Genomic DNA, 12,445 nt, shown 5'->3' with positions numbered 1-12,445 from the left:
GTGTGTGTGTGTGTGTGTGTGTGTGTTGCTACTTGGTGTTGACAGGGTTGCTCCCTAGAGAGGCACCAGGGAAACCCTTAGACACCCAACATGCTTTTGTGAGCTGGGGGCTCACCCCATTTACAACTTTTGAGGCTGCCAGCATGTCCGTGAATGACACTACCCTGGGTTCAAAGTCTTGTCCCCTAAACATAACAATCCTTTCATCCGTGTCCCTGGCGGGCAGATTGACACTGACCACCCGTGCAGAACTGGGTTAGTAGTAACGTGTCTCTGCAAAGCACCTGGCAGGCATGTGGCCCACACAGCTCACAGGGCCCCAAATCAAACTTGCCAACACCAAGACCTCATCCGAACAACTGAGAGCAAGGGGAAGCCAATGAGAGCAACAGCGGCACAGCAGTGGTGGGTCCAGATGACAAGATGGCCGGAGCACAATTAGGGCGCCTTAGATCGCGAGTGGCTCAGGCTTTGGCGGCTCTGCCGACTGGGTTTGCAGTGATGACCATTTCACTAGAGAAAACCCAGACACTGGTTAGGAGGGATTTGTTCCAGCCCAGCACCAGACAGGGAAAACCAGAAATGAGCCATGCTGGGCGAGAAGTTTGGCCACCCCCTTCCTTTCTGTTCTGTACAAGAGCTAAAGCAGAGACTTCCTGGGAGAGAAGGAGGGGAGCTGGGCAGGTCCTGTAAATTGGGGATGCTCCTTCCAGGGCTGCTGAAAGAAGGATTCTAAAGAGGGTTTCTGAGACTGCAGATCTTCACATGAGCAGAAAGCTTCATCTTTCTCCCGTAGAGGAGCTAGTGGGTTTTGAACTACCGATCTTACGGTTAGCAGCCCAATCCTCCCTACCAGGCCTCCGTATTCCAAGGTCATCTAGGAACCAGAAACCTCAGAGCCCTGGGCCTGTCTGCTCCTCAGGGAGGCTGCCCCCGACCCTGAGACATATTTCAATTGTATTATTATCATGAACCCTAGCAGAGAGGGCATCTTCCCATATTGTATTGCGTTGGGTGACCAGTGGCCAGATCACTGTCCAAAACTATGGCGGTGGGCAGGTCACGGCCATGGCACATCACCTAGACAGAGCACATGTCCTCCTGGCCTCTCAAGTCCCTTCCTGAGCTGTCAGCTGTCACTCAGATGGCCCCAAATCACTGATGACCACAGAGCAGAGAGGAGGGAGGAGATGGGGAAGGCAGGCGTGTTTATAGTAAGGCCTGTGCTTTAGCCCAGTTCTCTCTTGCCTTTGACAATTTCCTGAAGACCCCCACCCCCATCCCCACCCCCACCCCAAGGGGGTCTGCCGGGGCTGACAGGGCAGGGCATCTACTGGGAAGCGCAGTGGCCAGGGAGTCCTACCTTGGGGCTCCTCGCACACCACAGCTTCCAGGTTCTCGGCCTTCGTGTAGTCTGCATTGTGGCCCTCTGCAAAGCAGGGCAAAGGGCGGCATGAGGGACAGCATGGGATCCCCAGTCCTGGCACCCCTGAATACCCTCTCGGGCTGGAGACTGTGCTTTCTGGGAGCACCAGCAATGCCACCAAAGACCTCAGGCAGGAGGGCAGTTACATACTGCAGGGTGGGCTGATGGCACGGCTCAGAGTCAGCCCAGAAGCCCAAGGACAGAAAAGGAGCCAAGTGCAGTGCAAGAGAACATGGAAGCAGGGTGGGGACTAGCATCCCCACTCCTTTGCCAGGAGGGGCTTCCAGGCTCGAAAAAAGCATTCTCAGGTGGCATGTAGGCCACTGAGTGGCCCCAAGCTGGACACAGGACCAACTTTCAGTATGTGGAGTGGGCTGCACCCCTCCTCCGGCATTTCCAAGGTCATCTAGGGACCAAAAACTTCCTCAGAGCCCTAGGCCTGTCAAAACTGAGAAACTAGGCCAGTCCCCACCCCTACAGATATTTCAACCCAGCCCCACTCTGGCAGGCACATGGATGGTTTGGCAGGTGGCATCCTAACCCAGCAATACGGGCAAGCTGGATGCTAGGAATGGTGGCAGCCAGGTGGGTAAGTGCCAGGGAGGGGGTGAAAAGACAGGGACAGCGAGAGGTAGCGAGATGGACCAACACAGGGGAGGAGGGAGTGCGTCGTTCGTTACCTTGACCATCTGTGGCATCTGAAGCAAAAAAAAGAGTTGAGAACTCGAGCACACACTCAACCCCTGACTCACAGGGTGTCTGAGCAAGGGGACAGCCCGGCTCTCCCTGAGACTTCCTGTGTTGCAATGCCTGAGTACAACCTGCCTTCTCTAAACTGCATCCACAGGTGGTTGAGAGGCCCCACTCACATTCCCTGTAAAGACCCACAGGCTCCTCAGTGGAGTGCAGACACCGACAGGGAGGCCAGTGCTCCTTGGAGCCCGCAGGGGGCGCTGTGGCCACACAAAAGCAGGAGGAAGGCGCTGGAGGTGCTGCCTGGGGCCTGAAGGAGAAGGGATGCTGGGAAAGCTAAGCACCCCAGGAGAAAAGAGCCTGTGTGTGGGGCAAGGAGGGATGTGGGAGTAGGGGAGGTCCAGGCCGAGAACTTTACACAGGTCCCTCTGGCTCCCGGGAGGGGAATGGACTGTATGGAAGAGCAGGGCAGACACGAGGCCGATGGCACCATCCAGATGGCAGACAAGGAGATGCAGGCCAAGGTTGGGCATGGTGATATTGATGGGGAGCTGGGGCCCAAGAGGAGAGAGCCACGAAAGGGTCCAGGCCTCCAGACAGGGCATGTGGGAGGAAGAAGGGCAGGACAGGAAGGCTGCCGTCCAGAGCTTGGGGGCGGAGGGGCAGTGCCTTGTGGAAGCCACACTCCCAGGACTCTCGTCCTCATATCTGACCAATCATGTCGTGCTGCCCACACCTGCAGGACAGCACCCCAAGAATGGCCGTGATAAGTCTCCACTGTCCGTGGCTGATGCCTGTCCCCATTCACCCTGTCACTCTCTAGACTTTGGGCTCCTTGAGGGACTTTTCCTTCCTTCACACAGGGAGGAGAGGAGACAGGGGCTGGGGGTGCCCTGAAGAGGTTCCACTAACAGCCCTTAGCCACAGGCCCAGAGCTGGGAAGGAGGAAGGGAGAACCCTCCGGCGGAACCAGGGTCTGTTACTTGAACTAGAAAGAGAGCAGCCTTGAACTGGAGACAGCGCCCTTGGCAAACACAAAATCTCACGAGCTGTGTGGGCCCCACTGCTGGGGAGCTTTCCTAGAGGACTGTGGTGGGGACCCCTTGATTTACTCATCACTCTGCCTCCCAGCCACAGCAGCATGTAAAAGCAACTCATCTTTTCAAACTCCACCAGGGAAAAAGGGGGAGTGGGTGGCAAAGGTCACTTTACTCGTTCTCCTGAGTCCATAGTGCTATACAGGCTTGCCTGGCCTGTGGAGGAAGGGGCACCCACTTCTTGGTGCACCTGCAGGGACTCAGGGCCTCTCTGTGGGTGCCACTTGAGGCCAAAAGTCTCAGTGTCCCTTCCCAAGGAACCGAGAACCTTGGAAGGTCCTGGTCACAGCCAACTCTGCTCCAAGGAGCAGCCTTGGCCGCCCAGACTGTGGCCCGGGTCCACTTACGCTGGATACTGAAGCACAGCTTCTTCTGTTGGTAGGAGATGTAGCTGGAGACGGCGCCAATGAGGGCCATGGCCAGGGCACTGGCCACCCCGGCCACAGTGCCGGTCTCGGCAGACATTCCTGACCAGAAATGAGAGGGAGGGAGACAGAGCGGTGGCCACACAGCAGTAGCAGCAGCCCGTGGCCCCGATTCAAGTGCAGGGATATGAAAGGCTTACCCAGTATACACCTCAGGAATAAAACCGACCCCGCGCCCCTTGACATGCCCAGTGCACCCCACTTTTCAGAGGATTTCTAGTTTTAGGAGCGTGACAGGCAGAGATGGCTGACTAGACCCATCTGAGTCACCTCCCCCAGGGCTCGGGTTTTTCAAAGTGAGACATTCATGGGAAGGGTACAACTACCTCGGGACTCAGATACCCACCAGAATCCGCGCTGTCGCTGCTTCCATAGTGGCCGTCACCTAGAGAGAAGACGAAAGCACTTAGTGCCTGCTGAGACCACTCACCACCAACCACGTCTCAACACTGGACCAGCTGGGGGGCTGAGGCTTCTGATTTCGCCTGGAAAGTCTAGGGAACTGCAGCGCCCCCTGCCGCCTGCAAAGCCCAGGCTTTCCGAGGGAGGCCAGTCACAGTTGCATGGGCAACTCAGTGTGGCCGCACATTGGAAGGGTCCTGTGAGTACCCATTTTACAGACAGAGCAGCCGCTGGGTCTGAAAGCAAAGCGAGTAAACCACGAGGCCCAGGATCTAGGAGCATCACAGTGCATATACCTATGGTCAATGGAGTCCTGGTGTGGCGCTGTGGGTTAATGCGTCAGACTCAAAGCCGTTTGAACTGCAACGTTGTCGGTGGGTCAAGCTCAGCAGCTGGTCCTTGGAAACCCTATGCAGGGTTGCTATGGGTCGGAGCCGACTTGACGACACTTAACAACAACAACAGTGCTTTTTTAGCGAGAAGGAGTCCTGGTGGCGCTGAGGGCTAGGCTGCTAACGGCAAGGTCGGCACTTCAAACCCAGCAGCCATTCTGAGGGAGCTAACCTGGAGCAAGTGGCCTCGGTCCTATCAGGTTGGTGGAGCCCTGGTGGCACAGTGTTTAAAGCACTTGGCTGCTAATCCAAAGTTCAGTACTTTGAAGCCATCAGCCACTCTGTGGGAGAACGATGTAGCAGGCATTCCATTTCTATAAAGTCTTACAACCCTGGAACCCTAAGGGGCAGTTTCTACTCTTTTAAAAATAAGAATATACCCATCAAAGTAGCAGGGGCTAGGCGATTTTCCAGAAAGATTGTAAACTCCAAAGTACCCAGTAAAGGGGAAATGGAGGACGGGCTTTTTCCAGGTTAGGTTAATAAAACTCTTTGTCAAATGGCCATGTGGCGCATCTGCCCTTGTCTACGGGGCTGGGCGCCCAATTTTGCAAAATCGAATAAAGAAAACCTCACTCTCGCTAAAATGAGTACAGCCTACGTTACTTGAGCATTTGTCAGTATAGACAACGTTTCTCACATAACCCAGGAACAATCTTTCAGAATCAAACCCGCTCACAATTGTGGAATTGCAGTCTGACTCAGAGTCACCCTAGAGGACAGGACACATCTCTCCACTGGGGTTTGCAGATAGCCTCCTCTTGTTCTCATGCAGCAGCTGCTAGCTTGGAACCACCGCTATAGTGACCTATTGTGTCACCAGGGAACCTACTGTGCCACCAGGGTGCCTTCAAAATAGGTGTTTGTTTGTTTGTTTAATTCTTGACTTGTGTCATGAATTGAATTGTACCGTCTACAAAGTGAAGCTGAGGTTCTACCTCCTGTAGCTGTGACTGTGACCCTGTTTGGCAACAGAGTCATGCTGGAGTCGGGGGCATCCTGATTCCATCGGAATGTGGTCTCGGAAAACAAGAAGAGACACAGAGAAAGAGAGACTCACACACAAGGAAAGGACAGACACCAGGTGACAACTCATCTATAGGTTGCAAGGGAAGGCCAAGGGCCGCTGCTGGCCACTAGCAGCCAGAAGAGGACTGCATGGGGACAGCTCCTCTCTCAAAGCCCCAGGAGGGACTGCCAGCCTCCAGAACTGGGATTCACTGTGGGGTTTGTTGTTGTTTTTGTTGATAAGACTTTCAAGACACAAGGTGTTTAACCAATGGAAAAGATGCGAAATCACTGAGTGTGTTGAAATTTCCACTAGGTATGATGGATCTTGATAAATATTATGTGGGGCTGACTCTAGGATACACAGTCTGATTGTATTTAGTGAAACGTTTGAAAATCGGGGGCTAGCACAGGCAGCCTTATCGTGCTGTATCAAAGCCCAAAGAGCCTCCTCCGGTTTTAGGCAGTCGCGCAAGTCACTGCTCTGATGCCAACACATATGAAATGTGGGGGGAAAGCCTCCCCACAAACCCCAGGCGTGGAACATGTAAGTGGTTCTTATATGTACCAAAGGTTACAGAAGCGTGGACATCATCCACCATGAGGTATGTGGTGACGTCAGCCCCAGGAAACAAAGGCCAATTACTAGGGGGCTCTTCTTACAAATGCTATAAAAACTGATCAGTTTTGCTGCTCCCATCCCAAGAGCGAAGGCTCCCCTGGCTGGGCGGAGGCTCTTCCTAAGGAATAGGCCTGGTCCTCAGTGACCCGAACTGGAGCTGCCTCAGAAAATGGACTTCTGCTGCCGGGGGGATGCTAAGGCAGCACCCTAGTGCAAGGCACAACAGGGACGTTGTGGGGCTGTTCTAAGTTGGCATGACCCACACCGCGCCAAGAGAATCCCAGCTGGCAAGTTGGAAGGTCAGTCTACCTCCCTACTCCCAGAGGTTGAGTAGGCAGGGCTTGATCAACCTGGAAGCCCCTTTGCAGCTAGCCTGGGATTGCTGTTTGGAGGAAGCCATGGTCCTACCTTTATTCCTGTCAGGCTTGTAGTCACCGCCCCCTAATATGTCTTCCAAATCCTTGTCAGAAATACCTGGAGAAAATAAAATGACAGTTTGATCCCCGAACAACATGGGGGTTTGAGGAGGTGACCCTTAAACAACACAGGTTTGAAGTGTACGGGGCCACTTGGACACGAGTTTGTTTTCCTACTGTGGTGAGCTCAAGTGTAGTGAGTACCCACTGAAAACAGCAGAGACCAACTGCACATGCTACATTGGAGCTCACCGCAAGAACAAGAGGAAAAAGAATCCGTGAAAGACGTGACCCCATGGAGTTCAAACCCATGTTTGTTCCAGGATCAACTGCATACATCTCAATTCAAAGGAAACAAGACGCTTTTGTTAGCATCACTCAACACCCACAGAAAATGACCACCAGAATGTCCTGGTACAATGTGGTGAGTAGACTTCCAAGAGACCTGACCACTGGTGTTCGTGCCCCGCATAATCCCATGACCTAGAATGTGGGTGGGACCCCTGAAGAGGATGGCTATCATTCAGCCATTACATTACATATCAGTTCCTTCAAGTTTAACTGCCTCCTGACATTTTGCCTCTCGACAATTTCATCCACGAAGTTGGCTGTTCAAATTCACCAGACGCTCCTTGGAAACCCTCTCCAGGGTCACGTTAAGCCGGAAGCAACTGCATGGCCCTTAACAACAACGCTAGATAGACCCGAATCAGAATCGGTTTAACAGGATCCCAGCTGATTCTTATGTAAGGGTCAACAGGGAGATCTTACAACATAGACTCTGATTCAGTCTATCTGGGCTGGATATGCACATTCTCAGATGTGTGTGTGTGTGTGTGTGTGTGTGGTGGGGGGGGGAGTTTGAACCGGAAAGAATCAGTCCAACTGTCCATTATATGCCAAAGGTAAAGGGAATTTGCAGATGTAATTAAGGTGCCAAATCTCTCTAACTCTGTGTTCATCAAGAGAGACAATATCATGAGTGGGCCTGAGTGAATCAGGTAAGTGTTTTCAAAGGGGGCTTCTGCCTTCCCTGAATTCACCGCAGTAGCGCAGTCTGGCTCTCTTCTCAGTCTCCCTCATCTCCTTCCCTCCATCCCTCCTGCTAGTCTTGAAGAAGCTAGCAACCAAGAGTTCTACACCTGCAAGGGAATGCACTGGAACACCACAGGAGCTTGCAAGACAGCCCCAAACCTCAGACTCACCTTGACTAAAGCCTTGGAGAGGCTGAGTAGAGCCTCCAGCTTAGCAGTTCCTCATCCCATGACTAGCAAAAGGCTTGAGATGATAAATGGGTGTTCTCACCCCTAAGTGTGTGCTAAGTTGGTATGTAGCAATCGTGCTGTGGTCATGTGCCTGGAGTCGGTTCCGACTCCAATGTAGCAGGAGCAGATAGCCTCCTCTTACTCCTGTGGAGCCGCTGGTAGTTTTGAACTGCTGACCCCAAGGTTAGCAGCCCGATTCATAACCACTACGCTACCAGAACTCCTCAGGTATGCACCAATAGAGATGTAAACAAGAAGGAAGAAAGAAATTCATTGTTTCAGTATAGCTGAACCCTGGGCTGCATATCTTTTAACTGTGTGTGATGAAGTCTTTCTGTTGCCTGCCAAAGTATGCTGTTGTTAATTGTTAAGTGCCAATCAAGTCAGTTCAAACTCATAGTGACCCTGAAGAGGGTTCCCAAGGAGCAGCTGGTATGTTTGAACTGCCAACCTTGTGGTTCGCAGTCCAGCGATGAAAGCATAGGAGCACTTGTTGGAGTTCTGAGGACTAACAGCTTCTTCTGGGTGGCACAGTGGGAAAGGTTAGCAGCTCAAAGCCATTGGGAAGAAAGGTCTGGTGATCTGCTTCCATAGATCTGAGAAAACTCTACGGACAATTTCTTTTTTCTTTTTTTTTTTTTAAAAAAGCCCTATGGATCAAATTCTAAAGACAGACAGCTCAGTTGTATAACACAGGAGGTCACAAAGAGTCAGCAGGCTTGGGCTGATCAAGGCACACCAATTTTCTAGAAGGATCGAATGACAAATAATGGCTATGCTGACTTGAATATCTAGCAGACTTCCCCTAAAAATGAATTAAGTGAGCCTGTTACTCAAAGGAAATGAGTGATGGTATTTATTGCCAATTATAAAACAGCTCTCAAGGAAAAATTTAGAGCTCTAAATAATGTGTATCTGGCACCATGATCTTCCAATACATTAAGATTCTCCTCCTCCCAGGAGATCAATGATCAGATGAACAAATGTGACCTTTGAAGACCACAGGAACAGGACTGTGCCCAGCTAGCATTACTGAACATTTTGATCAAGGATTCCAGAGGGGAATCCTGATCAGAAGGGGGAAAATGCAAAACAGAATTTAAAATTCTCAGACTGCAGACTTTCTGGGGCCATTTAAGACTGGACAAATTCCTGGAACTATTGCCCTGAGATCATCTAAACTATAAACCAAAGAGATTCTCTAAAGTCTTCTAACAATACCAAGCAATAGATTAGCTTCACCAGTAAAGAAGGTCTGCCTTGGACACTGTGCTCTTTCCAGATCTATCTCGATGAGACACACTGACAAATGCAATTCAGGGGTAGTGGGTTGATGTCAGGGCTGAAAACGGGCTCTTCCTGGTCCAGTCATAGCTGACAGAGTGACAATGAAGTGGACCTGAGTTTGTAAAATGTGGGTGAATCAGAACGGTAACCAGAAAGGGGAACATTATAGGTCAACACCAGCTTAGACATGTAATCTCCAGCAACCACATCTTGACTGACACAGTCCGAAACAATGGTGACACACTCAAAGATGGCTGCCGACACTGCTAACTGACAGAGTTGTAACTCTGCACCGCCCTGGCAATAATCCAATCTCCAGGCCTCTGAAAGGACTCACTTTGCCTCTTCCGAGTCTTCCATTCCAGAGCTCCAGTTAGTGTTCTACTTCACCCAACTTGTAAAGATTCAAGTTGGTCCCGATTACACTGTCAGCCATGACGAAACCAGTTCAAACTGTTATAAATCCTTGTTTCTATTCATGATGGAGGAGTAACTCAAAACTGGAGGGTGAGGGTAGTTTCACAACTCCAAGAACGTCAGGATGTCATCAGTGTTACTGAACTGCACATGTGGAAACTGTTGAACAAGTGTACATTTCGCTTTATATGATCTCAACAACAACAAAATTCAGCAAATGTGACATTGGGGTACTAGACAATGAAATATAACATCATTTAGAAGCTCAACACAAATCAGGCCACCAAGATTTTCCTTATGTAAAAAGTTGTTGTTGTCAGTTGCCATTGAGTCAGAACTGACTCATAGTGACCCCATGCACAGCAGAATGAAACAATGTCTGATCCTGGGCCAACCTCACTACCGCTGCCACACTTGATGCCATCAATGATGCCACCTGGCTGATCCATATCATTGGGGGGCCTCCTCTTTTTCTCTGACCCTCCACCTTACCCAGCATGACATCCTTCTCCAGCAACTGTTCTCTCCAGACAATGTGTCCAAAGTAGGAGAGACGAAGCTTAGCCATCTTGGCCTCCAAGGAGCACTCTGGTTGTACTTCTTCCAAAAGAGATCTATTGGTTCTTTTGGAAGTCCACGGCACTTTCAGTATTCTCCTCCAACACCACAACTCAAAGGCATCAATTCTTCTACGATCTTCCTTATTCACTGTCCAGCTTTCACATCCATATGAGGTTATTGAAAATACCATGTAGTGGTTATGAATCGGGCTGCAAACCTTAAGGTCAGTGGTTCGAAACTATTAGGCGTTCCGCGAGAGAAAGATGAGGCTTTCTACTCCCCTAAAGATTTACACCCTCGGAAACCCTGTATCCCTCAATCTGGTAGCGTAATGTAAAAAGTAAGATGTTGAAAGTTGACAATGGGTGGAAACAAGATGGTGGATTGGGTGGAAGTGCTGTGAGGAGCTCCGTCAGCAACAACACAGAATACCAGACCAAGCGGGCTCAAGGGATGGTGCCAGGACTCTGAACCACATATAAAGGAATATTTAGAAGGTTGGAAGGCTTATAGCTAGGGGAATTTGTAGCAGAAGCAAGAAATCCATTGCTTTCTAATCCAAGATGCTCAGCTGCTCCTGGACCTTGTGCGAGACCAAACGGGGGAAGGATCAGAGCAGCCACAGACATCTGACAGAACCACAGAGATAAAAGTGTGGACACTTTTTTTTTTGTATCTGTTTTTTGGTCTTTCACTGGCTGTACACTTCCATTCAAGTGCCTAGAGAGGCTATCTGAGCAAGTGGACACCCCATCCCTGAAGGATTCAACTACGCATGTGCACAGAGATCCTCGAAATTTAAAGAGATGTTTCCACTTAAAACCCAAAGGCAGGATGTTAGGGGTAGGGTAAGGGGAGGGAGGAGAAGGTGAAGCACAGGGCAGAGAATAGACACAGGATAGTTTGGGTGCTAGGGAGGGGGGGCAATATACAAGAAGCAGGAGGGGAATGGTAAAACAAAGTGGATGGGAGAACAATTAGGCAGGTTTGCATGGGCTAAGTGGGACAGAGGTAAATAATCATGTATGCACAACCTTGGAACAACAGGGCTTGAGACATGATTGGAATGGGCAAAAGAGGGGAAATAATGTTAAGATGCTTGGCTGTCTTTTGAATCTTGGTTTCCCTGGCATACCATTCTAAAATAGACACTTGAGGGGGAGAGAAAGGAATAGCCAGAAATATCACCATAGAAAGCCTGTAAGTCTGTCTTCTGTCTATAACTGATTGGAATACCTAAAATGGCGCTACAACGTGCCCAGTGAAGAAGGCTTCCTGTGGAGCCTCTGCATTACATAAGACCATGGGTAGAATTCTGAACAGCATCCAGAATCTTCAGAGGTGGGAAACTTCCACTTGAAAGGACAAGAAGACCAGCCTGGAGCAGCTAGAAGAACAGCAGATACTTCTTGAAAGGAAGACCAACAGGAAAAATACAAAAAAATATAGGCAGACCGAATGATTACTAAAAGAACAAGCAAGTTGCTTGCCCAGGAGACATTAAGGCAAGTGGTCAGGTCCCCACAGAGCAAACCCCCTTCCAAGACTAAGACTCAATGGGAATACACACTCTGATTGGTGACCAGTTTCATCACAGATAAGGGGAAGTAAGAGAAAAACAGTACTGAAGCTGCAAGCTAAGCCCTACAATGTTTGATAGACTCCTGTGAGCCCAGGTGGAGACCTGGTTGGCCAGCAGTGTTGCAAGACCTAGGGACTCTTGGGCCCAAAGTCAGTGACATATCCACAGAGGACTAGAGTAGAGAGTGAAGTGTCCAGCTGATAAGAAGAGAGGGCATATGCACTAGAACACCCACACTTGCAGATAATACCCACTTGACCTGGCTCCAATGACTGGATGATCAGAGCTCAACTAGAAGAAGAAAGAAGAAGAAAAAAAAGAGCAATCTGATACAATTTGATGAACTTGACCTACACCTATGGAAGCAGTAGCTCAAAAGAGGGAACAAATCTTCACAGCAAGGATCGTTCCCAACCCATCTATACAGAGTAGACAGGGATGGGCAACTTGGACATTGGCTACCCAAAGTGGGGGATCTACAAAGGCAAGAAGTAACTGGCTTATAAGCTTTCAAGAGGGAACCTAGATCCAGAGGGCATGGAGGAAGATAGAATCTCTACTGAGTAGTATCCAATGTGTCCAAGTGGGGCTGATAACAAGGAAATGTGAAGAGGTCTTTTTTGATACAATAGTGAATAACTGTTATCAGGACTGATTGCGAGGGTTGGAAATGTAAAGGTAGATGTTTTGTAGCAAGGAAGGAAGTAAAATACTTTTCAGTTTAGAAGGTAGATGTTTTGTAGCAAGGAAGGAAGTGAAATACTTTGCAGTTTAGGAGCGGGGTCCCTGGGACCATCAAGGGAAAAGAGCGGAGAGCGGGACCCTACCCTGAGAGGCAGTGATGCCAGAGAT

General features: G+C 50.0%; 1 protein-coding gene across 1 annotated transcript in view; it reads right to left on the bottom strand.

Moving 5' to 3' along the window:
* Positions 1-448: 448 nt before the first annotated feature.
* CD99L2 (CD99 molecule-like 2) overlaps positions 449-12,445 on the bottom strand; it is a 39,268-nt gene continuing 27,271 nt past the window's right edge. The window contains exons 5-9 of the mRNA XM_006874793.1: positions 6,474-6,539; positions 3,988-4,026; positions 3,564-3,683; positions 1,364-1,429; positions 449-513 (exon numbers count right to left, since the gene is read on the bottom strand). Of these exons, the coding sequence (XP_006874855.1) occupies positions 449-513; positions 1,364-1,429; positions 3,564-3,683; positions 3,988-4,026; positions 6,474-6,539 (356 nt within the window). The remainder of the gene's footprint in view (positions 514-1,363; positions 1,430-3,563; positions 3,684-3,987; positions 4,027-6,473; positions 6,540-12,445) is intronic.

This window comes from Chrysochloris asiatica, unplaced genomic scaffold, assembly GCF_000296735.1.
Source record: "Chrysochloris asiatica unplaced genomic scaffold, ChrAsi1.0 scaffold00301, whole genome shotgun sequence".
NCBI lineage: Eukaryota > Metazoa > Chordata > Mammalia > Afrosoricida > Chrysochloridae > Chrysochloris > Chrysochloris asiatica.
Note: the sequence above shows the minus strand (reverse complement) of the source record. Positions and strands in the feature narration are given on the sequence as shown.